The following is a 14,403-nucleotide window of genomic DNA, read 5'->3' as shown; positions in this document are numbered from 1 at the left end:
GAAAGGGGGAACCAATTACAAGGATCTACATATAACCTCCTCCCTGGGGGACAGACAACAGGAAAGTGGGTGAAGGGAGATGTTGGACAGTGCAAGATATGACAAAATAATAACATAAATTATCAAGGGTTCATGAGGGAGAGGGGAGGGAGGGGAAAAATGAGGAGCTGATGTCAGGGGCTTAAGTGGAGAGCAAATGTTTTGAGAATGACGAGGGCAACGAATGTACAGATGTGCTTTATACAATTGATGTATGTATGGGTTGTGATAAGAGTTGTATGAGCCTCTAATAAAATGATTAAAAAAAAAAAAAAAGAAATGGATCTTGCACCAGAAGTTTCTAGTTAGATTGGGATTTTCTCATTTTGATATTGGGAGCCACATGATTTCTTATCTGCCCTTGGAGGTGGAGATTCTACTATCAGTAGGATGTGACCGGAAGCCTCAATCAATGTCCAGCCTCTAATGCGACCCTCCCTCCAGTCATTCCTAGTTTCAGTGAGCTGGCCCGTCCTTTGCTGTTGTTCCCAAACTGCCCACTTTGGGTTTGCTTTTTCTCTGGGCTCCTATTTCAGCGGGAGCCACCTGACTCGGTATGCGGATCCAACTCTGTCTTCAGGTTCTTCGCCCCAAGTCTTCTTCCCACTCTATATTCTGGGACCCCTGGCTTTGGGAGCACCTCCTGCCTCCTGAAGTTATCTTAGGGGTTGGCGAGAGGGCAGCCTTCACTGGCCTCTCTCCCCCATGGTGATGGAGACGCCTGACACTCTGTCCATTTGCTGACTACATACCACAGCTTGAGGGACGAAGCAGCTCTTGTGCCTACAAGATAATAAGCTGCACTGGGCTGGCCAAGTGGCACCCGGCGACCTTCCCTGAAGGCTGCCGTGATACTGCAGGTAACTTTGGAAGTGAAGGAGCTACACTTGGCTGGTTTGGGCACGAGGCCACTCAGAGGTTAGTGATGAGAGAACCCGTTCTATTTTAAGACAACCTGCTTCCATCCGGGTTGTTTGTCTCCCCAAGTATCAGCAGAATAGAATTTGTGGCTGGAACATCATGAAGCAAATGTTGCCAGTTCCAACTGACCTTTGCAATTCCACAAAGATGTGGCTTCATCTCTGTGGCTTATGAATGGTGCAACAGTTATGAAGTAGATCAAATCTGGGCCAGGCTATTGAGAAATTCTTTCCTTCAGCAGGGTTGGAATCATTATATTCTAATGCAATAAAACTCCGACACACCGCCTTGAGGCGCAAACAAGGAGACAGGGTAGATAATTGGGGGTTTTGAACAATTAAATCTGGACAGCCAGTTCTGTCAGGTCTGGTGCACATGCTGAGAACTGAAGCTGCATTTCTTCAGTGTCCCTGGTGCAGGTTCATTGTGAGCAGGAAGCAGACAAGGAAAACACACAAGGGCAGGCAATGCTGTGGGGCAGTCCCACATGGTCCTTGAGGGTCGCTACGAATTACCATCGACTTGGCAATACACAACAGCAACAACGGTAAGCAGGAGGGATTTCAAACGTCTGATACTTGGGCAGGAGGATAACAAATAACCAGAGGGGTTGTATGCACTTAAAAAAATTCAACAAGAAGGGACTGACAGTAAAATATTTTCCCATTTTAGTCTAGTGATAAAAAGAAACGGGAGGCAGTTAAACAAGAATATCATTTTCTTTTAGAATAGTCATAAGGGTTTAAAGTGAAAAAAGGGGGAAGGTTACATACATTTTTGTGAATGTTTATGCGCTAAAAAAAGTATCCTAAGAAGAAACCAAGCTGCATTATTGAATACATATTATACTATCTTGTATGAAATACAAAAAAGCTATTCATCACAGTCACTGAATTTTCTCAAAATAGCTAGATTCGCAGAAAAAATGACACCACCAAATCATGAGAAGCTGTTGTCAATAAATGTGTGCTCCTGATGACAGTGAGAAGGGGCGAGAATCTAAGAAAACAGTGTAACGCAAGCTTTAGGACGGCAGCACGAAGTCACAGAGGGCGTTCTTGGCACAGGTCTTCTGCTTACCATCCTGTCACTGCCACGCCTACTTTCTCCCTGTCTACCCTCCTCACTTGTCTATTCGCCTGTCTTGGCGTAGGTCTTAATAGGTCTTCCCCAGGCACTCACTCTCCTCCCTGAAGCCCTGCCAAGAGTCAACCAGAGGAAAAAAAACACAGTCTAGAACATGCCTCACAGGTCTGCCACACACACCGGCCCCGACCTACCTCTTCAGACCAACTTCATGCTATTCTTGGACCCGCTCACTGTCCTCTGTCCAAGGTGGCCTTCCAGTTCTGCATGTTCACCGTGCTGCTTCCTAACCCAGGTCCTTCCAGCCCAGGCCCCTCCCTTGTTACCACACGAACTTCCATTTTCCCTTCAAGTCTCAACTTGAGGCACATCTTAAGGCAGCTGTGCAAGAGCTGCATACCATCAAGGCTGTGCTGGCCAATGTATGAAAACATATACGCAAAGGGGCTGTCACTGAGTGCATTGAAAAAATAATGCGTAGCCCCTTCCACCAATTCTAAGCATCAACACGATTGCAATTTAAACAATTAAGATTTAGTAATTTCCCTATAATCTATGACCTTGCCTAGTCTCTTAGCTTTGACCACATGTGTCTAACTCAATTTTCAGCTCCAGCATGGTGCCTGGCTTAGAAGAGATTTTCCATCCATGTTTGTGCAAATGATGAATAAGTCTATGATTGGAAGCCTGCCTAATAGTAAGTAGGTTGAGCCCAATTGTGATCTCTTCCCCGCCTCTTCCCTACTGCTCTCCCTCTTCCCTCCCCCTCTCCCTCTTCCCTGCTGCTCTCCCTCTTTCCTGCCCCTCTCTCTCTTCCCTACCCCTCTCCCTCTTCCCTAACACTCTCCCTCTTCCCTGCCTCACCAATTACTTGGCCTTAAGGGCCGTAGTGAGGAGTAGACCAAGAACAGAGTGCAGAAAGTTTAGGTTGATCTACATGATAACTTGACTTGGCATTTGTTTCCGTAACTGTATCATGGGAACAATGAACTTGGTTTAATGCCTAACGCACAGTAATCAATAAATGGCAGTTATTCTGATTGTTATAATGATCGGTAATTTTGGTCCAACCTTTTTCATACTTTGTTGCTTATTGCACTTAGAGTTGAATAACTGACTGAAATGCATCTGCAGTGCACTAGAGCACCCTTCACTTTGGTCTTACACACTGGAAGTAATGGAAGTAGAATTTCCATAGACATTTCCATTTCAAAGGATTGTAGGTTTAGGTTCACAATTATTAATTTAGTGTGTACTGGCCTTGGAAGCATTAAAAACATTGGGTGGCATCTGTACACAATGGGACATCCCCTCACAGAAGGGTCGCAAGGAGGGGAAGAGTCAACCAGGGTGATGTATAGCACCAATGAAACACACACTATTCTTCTGGTTCCTTGAAGTTTCCTCACCCACCACTATCATGACCCCAGTCCTGCCTTTCACTGCGGGTTAGGCCGGAGCATGTGCACAGGTACAGATAAGAGCTAAGGACACACAGAATCCAGGTCAGATAAGCCCCCTGGGAACAGAAATGGGAGTAGCAATACCAGGAGGATAGGGGGAAGGTCGGGAGAGAAAGGGAGAAGAAACCATGGGGGAAAGGAGACAGCGGTCGGTGTCAGATATGAAATGAATAATAATTTATAATTTATCAAGGGGTCACAGGGTGGGAGGTGGGGAGGGGAGGGTAAAAAGAGGGGCTGATACCAAGGGCTCAAACAGAATGTGAATATTTAGAAAATAATGATGGCAACATATATACAAAAATGCTCGATACAATTGATGTATATGGATTGTTATAAAAGCTGTAAGAGCCCCCAATAAAATGATCTTTAAAAAAATCCCCCAAAAACATTGGGTGGAGAATGAGTGTAACAGGCTACCTGTTAACTTGGCTTCAGAATAAAACCTAACAAGCGTGCTGACCCTCTGTCGAGCCACCCAGGCCTCCCGGTTACTGACTCTACTGACCTTCTCTAGTCGGTAGATGAGCTCTTTGGTGGAGAGCTGGATAAGGGGAGCTATGAATTCACAGATGACGTTCACAATCATCACCAGATTCTTTCCCCGCTGTGCCCCGATGATGGCATGGCACACCAGCTTCTCTTTGACGACCTGCAGACAAAGTAGACCAGCAACTGAATGACCTACGGAGAGCACCTTGATTCAAAACTACCCGCTTGGGTACTGAGAAGAGTATGCTTTGCAGAATGATGCATTTCAGGGGTCTGCCTCTGCCATACAATTAAAGTCTGATTGGTTAATTATGTCCTTGGTGCGTCCCATGTTTACTTCTTACAGCCCCTTAGGGCAAATCAACTTGCATTCAGTTCTCCCAGTATCTATAGAGCGTCTATTATGCATCAGGAAGGAGCATATGTACATAATAGTGTTAGGAGCAATTCATACATAACAGTGATGAGCAAAGAGGATGGAGTCCTTCAAAGTTCTTACAGTGCTTTTATGACTTCTCAAGAAGCTGGCTGAAAAGTTTGCCTTCATTTTTTTATGTCTATCTAAAACTTGTGCCATAGAATTAATTTACTTTGGACCTAACAAGCCTAGATTTCTATAACACAGGCAGGCCCCAAAGGAAACATCATGAACAGCTTAGCTACTGTTGAGGAGCGAGCAACAGTTTCTGATGTCAATGTATTTAAGTCTCTTCTCAATTATGTAGAATAATTTGAAAGTACATTCAGGGACATTCTTAAACAAAACTTTAACTAAATGTATTGCCCCAGAAGTTCATATTTAATGTCTTTAAAAATATTGTTGGACCTTGTGTACTTGTGTTCTTCCTAAAGGCTGCAAGTTTCTTGAGCTCAGGAGTTGCATAGATGCATCTTTACATCCCTGGTGCCCAGCACGGTATCTGGCACATGGGAAATACTCAGTGTCGGCAGCATCTCTGAATAACAGATACAAAGAGCATATCATGTGCTCCAAAGTGAGACATAACTTTTCTTCTTCTTTATGCACAGAGGGCTATGTTTTACCTAGAAATGTTCTGTGAAGAAATAAGACAAATGGAATTAACTGGAATCTATAACCCTAGGGGAGGTAAGTAATGGACCAGATTTCCCATCTGATCTACTGGGAGATAAGAAGCTTCTATTTCAGGAGGAGGAAGTTTAGGGTCACCTCCTTGTGTGATGACACACGCAGGAGCATAATTAGCATCACGGCTTTGGCTGAAAACTGGAGCTTCCTTCATCAGAGACTTATTGGTTGGTCCCTGGTGACCCTGGCGATGAGAACTGCTCTAAGTGCTACTTTAAGGTTGGGTTCCTGGTAGCTATAGAAACACTGCAAATTGAGCAGAGCTGAACCTTGAAAGCAATAGGTGCTGTCATGGTAACTCAGTGCTGTCTGAAATCCTTGAGATAACACAGCCTTTCCTCAGATAAATGTCAAAGGACTCTCTTAAGAAATATCTACAGTGGGGAGGGGGGAAAAAAGGAAAATGAGCTGATTCCGGGAACCCAAGAGGCAAGCGAATTTTGGGAATGATGAGGGCAACAAATGTATAGATGTGCTTTACACAATTGATCTACGTATTGTGATGAATTTTATGAGCCCCAATAAATTGATTTAAAAAAAAAAGAAATATCTACAGCAAAGATTTATTTAGGAGAAAAATAGCTTCTGAAAGTCTGTCTCTTACCCTGGGAGTATCAGAATAGCCTTCGAGTATTACATTGATTATCTGGCCCGGGTACAATTCCATCCTGACGGGGTGGATCTGAAACACAGGGCTATTGTAGTCACTGGCATTGAGCTGTCCATCACCACAGCCCTTCTTCAAGTCCTTCTTGTCACTTGTGTCAAGAAAACTGTAGTTCATCCAGAACAGCTTTTGGACCCGGCGACCCCTATTGGCCAACTTGAAGCGGTAATAAAAGGGATCCAGGCTGGGAAAGAAGAGGCAGGTGTTTAGAAAATCCAATTTAGGGATGTTCTATTCCGCTATACACCCTTAGAAATCGTTCATTTAAAATTATTTAGAGTGGACAAAGAAATAAATCATTACCTTTCAAAAACGTTAGAAAATAGATCCTGACTATGGGGAATAAGCACCACAAGGAAGCCAAATAGCATTCACGCATGGAGTCAATAGACACCGGGACCTGGGTTGGTCCCAGACTTGCCATCACCAGCCAAAGGCTGCGGGAAAACTGCCTAATCCATTCTTGGCCTTTCCCAGAAGGTGGACGAGGCATACAGACACTATTCATGTGAAAACGACTTCATGAGAAACAGCTAGGAAGAATCAATGGGCAGCAAAAGATCGACTGGAAAATAAAATGCCAAGTTATGGTGACGAAACCTGCCGGCTGAGTGTAATGTCTTGTGCTGGGCTCCATCTAAGGGGATTTAAAAAGAAAAAGAGAAACAGTACCTACTTTCTAAGCCTTACGGAGAGCGAGAAGGTTGTAAAGAGCTGGGAGGCCATCTCATTGACCACTTTTCTCAGACTAATGTGCTCTGAAGGTGCTAGCACTTCATTCATTTAAATGTCTACTCCAGACATAGTCATTAAAGGCCTCCTAATTGTCTGGCCTACCACTTGTCTGTCAGTTTGCTGCACTATTGTGGCTTGCACATTGCTGTGATGCTAGAAGTTGTGCCACGGGTATTTAAAACAGCACCAGGATTCTTGATGGTGTGCAGATGGCAGTGGTGCTTCCAGACTAAGTCAGTTTAGGAAGAAGGACCCAGTGATCCACTGCTAAAATGCTTGGCCGGCGAAAACCTGTGATTACAACAGAATATTAACAATGGAGTGAGCCCTTTAGGTGGGAAGGTATTCAAACTATGACATGGATGGAGTAAAATATTTGGGATCTTCTTTTGCTAATGCAGAATGACTCAATATGAGAACAAACAGCTGTGCACATTTATTAACTGGAAGGTGGAATGTATTAAGGAGGAATCTAAAAATATTGGAAGCAGTTAAAAATGAAGTAGAACATTGAAGATTGATATTCGAGGCATTAGCGGGTAGAAATGAACTGGCAGAGGCCATTTTGAGTCACACAATCATATAGCTTTCTCTGCCAGGGAACAAGTCGGAGAGGAACAGCATCACACATTAAGTGGCAAAAAGAACATTTCAAGATTGGTCCTGAAGCACAATGCTCTCGGTGACAGGATAATACTCACACAGCTACAAGGAAGACCAGTTGATATGACTAACATTCAAATTTATGCATCAACCACTAATGCCAAAGGTGAACGAATGGATGATTTTTCAAAAGCAACTTCTATAATCTGACTAGCTTATAGAGATCCATATGTGTGCTGTCCCAATGAAAGGTGATTCAACAGGATACAAAAATCACCAAATAATGTCATTACTCTCAAACACAAGTAAAGTTTTCCTAAAGAGAATTTAAAACTAGTTTCAGCAGCACATCAATACAGAACTGCCAGACCTTCAAGTTAGGATTACAAGAGGACGTGAATAAGGGCAAGCACTCCTGAAACCAAAAGGTTATTAGCTGAAAGCTGACAGGACCAGAAAGACGTTTCCTTTGTTTTAATGACTATCCAAAGGCAATCAACTTGGTGAATCATAACAAATAGGAATTCCAGAACAGTTCATTATACTCATATGGAACTGTACATAGACCACGAAGCAGTTGTTTAAATAGAACAGAGAATAACTGCATGATTTATAATCAGGGTGATGTGCATCAGGGCACTAGTCTTTGACCATACTTATTCAGTCTGTAAGCTTAGCAAATAAGCCGAGAAGCTGGACTAGATGGAGAACGAGGCATCAGGATCGGAAGAAGGCTTATTAACAGCCCGTGCTATGCAGATGGCACAACTTCACTTGCCTGAAGCGAAAAGGACTTGAGGCACTACTTGTTGAAGATCAAAGACTAAGATGCAGCCTCCAGTGTGGATTACAACTCAACGTAAAGAATAAAAAAATCCCCACAATTGGACCACTAACCAACATCATGATAAACAAAGAAAAGATTAAAGTTGTCAAGTATTTCCTCTTACGTAGATCCACAATCAATGGCCGTACAACCAGCACTCACGAAATCAAGTGAAGTATTGTCCTGGGCAGATCTGTCTCACATAAACCTCTGTATAATGTTAAAGAGCAAAGAGATCCTTGTGAGGACTAAGGTGTCCCTGAGCCAAGCCATGGTATTTCCAGTGGCTTCCTGTGTATTTGATAGCTGGACAATGAATAAAGACGACCAAAGAATTGAAGCATTTGAATTACGCAGATGGTGAGGAATATCGACTACACCACGGACTGTCAGACCAACAAGTTCGTCATTTTCTAAAGAGCCAGAATCTGAATTTAGAAGCAAAGTTGGTGAGAATTCGTCTTGCATACGTGGACATGTTATTGGGAGGGACAAGTCCCTGGAGAAGGGCATCGTACTCCTTAGAGGGTGAGTGAAAAAGAGAAACACCCTCGGATGAACGGACACGGTGGCTTGAACAATGGGCTCAAACACAGCAACAACACTACAGATGGTGCAGGACCAACTAGTGTTTTGTTCTGTGGCACACTGCTGTACAGTGTGGTGTTTTGTTCTGTGGTACACTGCCGCACAGTGTGGTGTTTTGTTCTGTGGCACACTGCTGCACAGCGTGTTGTTTTGTTCTGTGGCACACTGCTGTACAGTGTGGTGTTTTGTTCTGTGGCACACTGCTGTACAGTGTGGTGTTTTGTTCTGTGGCACACTGCTGCACAGTGTGGTGTTTTGTTCTGTGGCACACTGCTGTACAGTGTGGTGTTTTGTTCTGTGGCACACTGCTGTACAGCGTGTTGTTTTGTTCTGTGGCACACTGCCGTACAGTGTGGTGTTTTGTTCTGTGGCACACTGCCGTACAGCGTGGTGTTTTGTTCTGTGGCACACTGCTGTACAGCGTGGTGTTTTGTTCTGTGGTACACAGTGTGGTGTTTTGTTCTGTGGCACACTGCCGCACAGTGTGGTGTTTTGTTCTGTGGCACTCTGCTGTACAGTGTAGCCGTGTCAGAATCACCTCCACTACAAAACTGCTTGGCCCTTTAGACATGAAACAATATAGATCAGTCCCTGCTTATCCAGAGCTTAGCTCTACCAGGAAGCGCTATTAGGACCTCAGGGAAGATTCACACGTTTTCATTTATTTGGGATAGAGCTACACAAGGGGGTACCCGCCCCCCAAATTGGACTTTTTTCCCAAAAAACTATTTAAATTTTTTACCTAATAACCTTATCCCCTTCAAAGTATTCTCTTTTAATATACTTAAGACATTTACTTAATACTACAATTAATACATTTGTCAAATCTGCTACTCCATTCTTGAAACATTTTTCAAATCATCTATTTGGATGGCTGACAGCACCTCCTCTGTTTGCTTTTTTCCCACCTCTTCTACATTGCCAAATCAGTGTCCTTTCATGTCCCTCTTCATTATGGAAACAAAAAGAAGTCACACGAAGCGAGATCAGGTGAGTCAGGTATGTGGGGCAAGAGAGGAATGCTGTTTTTTGCCAAAAATTGGCTCACTGAGATGGCTATGTGAGCAGGTGTGTTGTCTTGGTGGCAAAACCAGTCCCCCATCTGCCATAAGTCAGGCGTTTTTTGTCGCACATTGTCACACATCTTTTCAAATTCTCTACATAGAAAGCTTGATTAACAATCTGACCTGGTGGAACAAACTCCAAATGCACTATGAATTGACATTTTCATCCTTTCAGGAAGTTGATGGATATCCAGAATGAGGCTTGTCATCAATAGACATTTTACCTCTTTTGAAACGAGAAAACAACTCGTACCCTTGAGTTTTTCCCATAGGACCGTCCTTGTAAGCTGTGTCTAACATCACAACAGTTTCTGTGGCATTTTTCCAAAACAGGATTTTGTTTCCTGTTGTGATGTGAAATTTTGTTGTTCACAGCTGCACGCTGTTCTCTTAAATTGGCCATCACAAAAAACCAAGGCTTGAATGAAACTGCTTTTACGAAAAAATTCACTGTGACCATAGAGAACATTCCCAGGCAACACCACTGGGTGCACTAACTCAAAGCGAATTGCTCCTTGCTTGCCTAGCGGGAAATGTATACTGCAAAAGCTCTGATCCATCCAGCACAATTCCGGTGGTTGTTTTTTTGTGGGGGCAGACACACACACACACACACACACACACACTCGTATGTATATTTACAAAGGGGCTCCAAAAAGTTATTGGAACAGTGAAATGATGACGGAATTTTCCATGAAAAATTTTAAGTTTCCTTGTGTGTTTACATACATGTGTGTATGTGTAAGAACACATACACACATGTATGTACTGATGTAAACTCAAATTAGTGCGATTGAGTTGATTCTGACTCACAGCGACCCTATGTAGGGTTACTGAGGGCAGATAGCCTCATCTTTCTCCCATATGATAAAGGCTTACTTTTTTTTTTAGAGGGATAAAACTTATCTCAGGACTGCCTTTGGTTTGTGTCTTTTCATTTTAGTAGGCTTCAATATTTCAATTCCATCTGTCCTTCTTTAGGAGATGACATTATGTCTAGTAAGTAATTAAAGCATCAAAAAATAATTAGCAGGAGCACTTGTCAGTTGTCAGCCTTTCTATCTAAATATGTGTCCCAAAGGGCATACTCATTGAAGGACATTCATGCAGCAATTTGACCTCATGGTTTAAAGTAGGTTTGGGGGATGGGAGAGTGATAAGAAATAATATCTACTGCTTATAAATTAGGCAGAGACATCATTCAATATCACAACAACCAGTAATAGCATTTTACATTTCTTCTCATTTTATAAATGAAGAAAGTGAATCTTTGAATAATCTGAAAGTTGCCCAACAATATGCAATCAGACTGGGTGTTATATGGGTATTCCTTTAGACGAGGGTTGGCAAACTTTCTCTTTTCAGTCTCAAGTAATAAGTAGTTTAGACTCTGTGGGACACATGGTCCCATCTCAGCTGCTCAACTCTGCTCTTGTAGCATGAGAACAGCCTCAGACAGTGTGTTAACAGATGGGCATGGCGGTGCTCTAATAAAACTTTATTCGTGACATCGGCAGTAAGGAGACTTTGCTGTGCCCTGCTGTTGATGAGTTCTTGCAGACTGCTGTATGTCAAGAAGGGTAATGACTGTTTAGGTAGAGGGAATCTGGCAACTAAAAGCAACGTTTGCTTCTACAGTCCTACAAAACAGCTAACTCTCCAACTATAGGCAAGTGCCAGAATATTCTCTGGAGCTATTTGACACTCTTTGTAGATTAAGGAGAATTGAGTATATTGCTCCCTATATTTATAACTTTAAATAGAAGCACTAGTTTGCAATGACAAAATGCTCTAATGTGTGGCCCATAGAGAGGCAGAGGATGATTTTTAACCTAGTTGACAAAAACACTGTAAAGACTTCTCTGAGCAATATTTGATTAGACTATCTGACTTGCCTGTTATTTCATTATCTATCGGCTTTTTAAATGTCAAGGTCCATGTTTCAGACATGGTGCAGAGGAAAGGAGGCATGGGTAGAATCTGGGCGGGAGGCCGAACTATCATCCGTCAACGGTTCCAAGAGCAGGGCCTCCAGCTGAAGCTTCAGACTTAGACCAAAAGGCAGGAGCACCTTTTGTTTTTTTTCAGTTAATTAATTTATTTTTTATCATCTTATTAGGGGCTCATACCCATTTGAGATGTTTACAGTCTTGCATTGACTGGGCACACCTCACCGGGCCTGTGTGTCAGTACTACATTCTTCTGAGGAACCACAAGACCCTATACATTTCCTCCACCCTGTGCACTCAAAATGGATACACTTTTCCATCCGAATTTAGATTGTCTATACTGTGGTACCTTTTATTTAAATATTTAGACTTTCTATCTTTTCCTGGGTAACCAGTTAAAGCTAACTGCAATCATCTCATTTCTGTGGTGCTACTGTGGGGAGGCAAGCAGAGGACAAAATACCAAGAACCCGACTGATTTTGCAATGCCTGACAAGATACATTTGCACTACACTTTTGCCTTCCATGGAGCTTTCTATCCCCATAAGGAGCTATACAGTCTTGGGAACTCTAGGGGCAGTTCTACCCTGTCCTGCAGGGTCGCTCTGGGTCGGTATCAATTTGATGGCAGTGAGTTTTAGTTCTGGGGGGTATATACTTCCTGGTGGAGCAGTGGTTAAATGCTATGGTGCTAACCAAAAGGTTAGTGGTTTGAGCCCGCCAACCACTCTTGTCCCGGTCTGCTTCTGTGTGTGAGGCAGTTCTAGTCTATCCTATAAGGTTCTTGTGAGTGAGCACTGACAAGACTGCAGTGGGCTCAGGTACCTTTTACTTCAGTTACCACTATGTGTTTTTCCTATGTGCATGGTGAAGAGAGTCCAGTGTATTGGAATCAAAGAGGGCACATTAAAGTTGAGATATATGCTAATTTTGTCACAGAGAAGTCAATATAAGTGGACTTCACACCATCTCTCTCTCTTGAGAAGAGAGATAGAGCTTGGAGAATGTAACCAAGCTACACCGACGAAACTACTTTTTGTGGCTGATTGAGAAAGGATGGGGGGAAGTGAGAATGGGGAAGGGGAGAGATTACCGTGATTGTTCTATTGCCTTAAAAAATACTTTTCTGACTCATTCTCTCACTCACTCTCATTCACTGACTCACTCTCTCACTCACTCACTGTCTCACTCATTCACTCACTCTCTCACTCACTCTCTCACGGAAAGAAAAATAAATTAAAAAAAAGAAAAAAAATACTTTTCTAAAGTGGAGATGATGCTCAGCTTATGCAACATGTGTGCTATCTGTATTCATTTTACCTGAAATATGCTCCCAAATTGAGTTCGGGAGCAAAGGGTTTATCTGAAACAATGGTGGAACCAATTCCTGAAGCCTGGACTTGAATCCGGTAGGTGCTGCTGTTTTTGATGTCCAAGATGACCGTGTCTTTGAATAGCACTGTGTCATCCAGGTTGGCCGTCACCACCAGCTGAACCTCTGATTCCGGAGGGATGGTGCCGTTAGTGGGCTCGACGGTCCAAAGCGAATTTTTGCGTGCCTGCAATACAAGGCTATGAGTCAACAGTGAGACAATGTTGGTTTTGCATTCTGCACAGGTCAAAGCCCACTGTACTTCAAATGGCTGGCATGGAGGAAGCCAACATCAGAGACAAAAATTTTTTTTTTTTATGTCAAAGCAGCTGGCTGTTTGTTGACTTTTTCTGTTTCTCAAAAAGCAATCTGATACTGAAGAACATGCCTGTGATTCTACTTTTGAACGTTCTGTGAGAATTTCTTCACCTCTTGCCCCAAGATGACAAGCCCAGTTATATAACAAGCTTATACTCATTGTTTGCTCTCATCTCAAAATGCTGATGTACCAACAGAAGGTACAATGTCCTTTCTGTAATCTGGAAATTTCAAGGGAAACGTTTTTCAAACTCAGAGATTCTATGATGCTATAGTAATTGTAGGAAGCTTTCATTAATAAATAAGAGAAGTCAGCCTGACTTCTATTATTTCATAATAATCAATAGAATTTCATTCTTCAGCAATAAGATGAAACTGATTATTAGTGCATGTTTATATATGGATGAGCCTTGAAAACATGGTAGGAAAGAAGATACACACAAAAATTCACATCTGTATGAGAATTATTCTTTATGTGAATTATTCAGAATAGACAAACCCATAGGGACAAAAGTAGATTAGTGGTTGCCAGGAGATGGGGATAAAGCAGAATTAGGACCAACTGCTAACAGACGCAGGATTCCTTTCTGGGATGTTGGAAATACTCTGGCATTAGATAGCAGTAATGTTTGCACAGTTTTGTGAATATACTAAAACCACTCACTGAATTTTACATGTTAAAGGGGTAAATTTCATGGTATGTGAATAATCTTGATGAAGCTATTATAAAGAAAAACATTTTCTATATGTAGAAATTTTCTGTATTTATAAATAGAAATATATTTTTCTATATTTACTTTTAGTTTTTTCCCCCTTTTCATATTTTTAAACTTTTTACTGTGAATTAGGTGAAGGTTTACAGAGTAGATGATCAGTTTTACATTCAACATTTATACACATTTTGTTGTCAACTCATCCATTGTAAATCGTTCAGTGTACCATAACTTAGCCCAGTTCCTCCCTGTGTTTGCTATTTTCTTTTTTTTAAAAATCATTTTATTAGGGGCTCATACAACTCTTATCATAATCCAGACATACATCAGTTGTGTAAAGCACATTTGTACATTCATTACCCTCATCATTCTCAAAACATTTGCTCTCCACTTAAGCCCCCGGCATTAGGTCTTCATTTTCCCCCTCCCTCCCCGCTCCCCCCTCCCTCATGAGTCCTT

At 42.3% G+C, this 14,403-nt stretch overlaps 1 protein-coding gene across 1 annotated transcript in view; it reads right to left on the bottom strand.

The window, feature by feature from the left end:
• HYDIN (HYDIN axonemal central pair apparatus protein) overlaps positions 1–14,403 on the bottom strand; it is a 402,419-nt gene that overhangs the window by 172,983 nt on the left and 215,033 nt on the right. The window contains exons 20-22 of the mRNA XM_045293924.1: positions 12,862–13,100; positions 5,714–5,960; positions 4,018–4,161 (exon numbers count right to left, since the gene is read on the bottom strand). Coding sequence (XP_045149859.1) covers positions 4,018–4,161; positions 5,714–5,960; positions 12,862–13,100 — 630 coding nt within the window. The remainder of the gene's footprint in view (positions 1–4,017; positions 4,162–5,713; positions 5,961–12,861; positions 13,101–14,403) is intronic.

This window comes from Echinops telfairi, unplaced genomic scaffold (genome assembly GCF_000313985.2).
Source record: "Echinops telfairi isolate 266 unplaced genomic scaffold, ASM31398v2 ScPeMD7_2291;HRSCAF=2852, whole genome shotgun sequence".
In the NCBI taxonomy this organism is placed as follows: domain Eukaryota; kingdom Metazoa; phylum Chordata; class Mammalia; order Afrosoricida; family Tenrecidae; genus Echinops; species Echinops telfairi.
The sequence above is the reverse complement of the archived record's forward strand: the minus strand, read 5'-3'. Positions and strand labels throughout refer to the sequence as shown.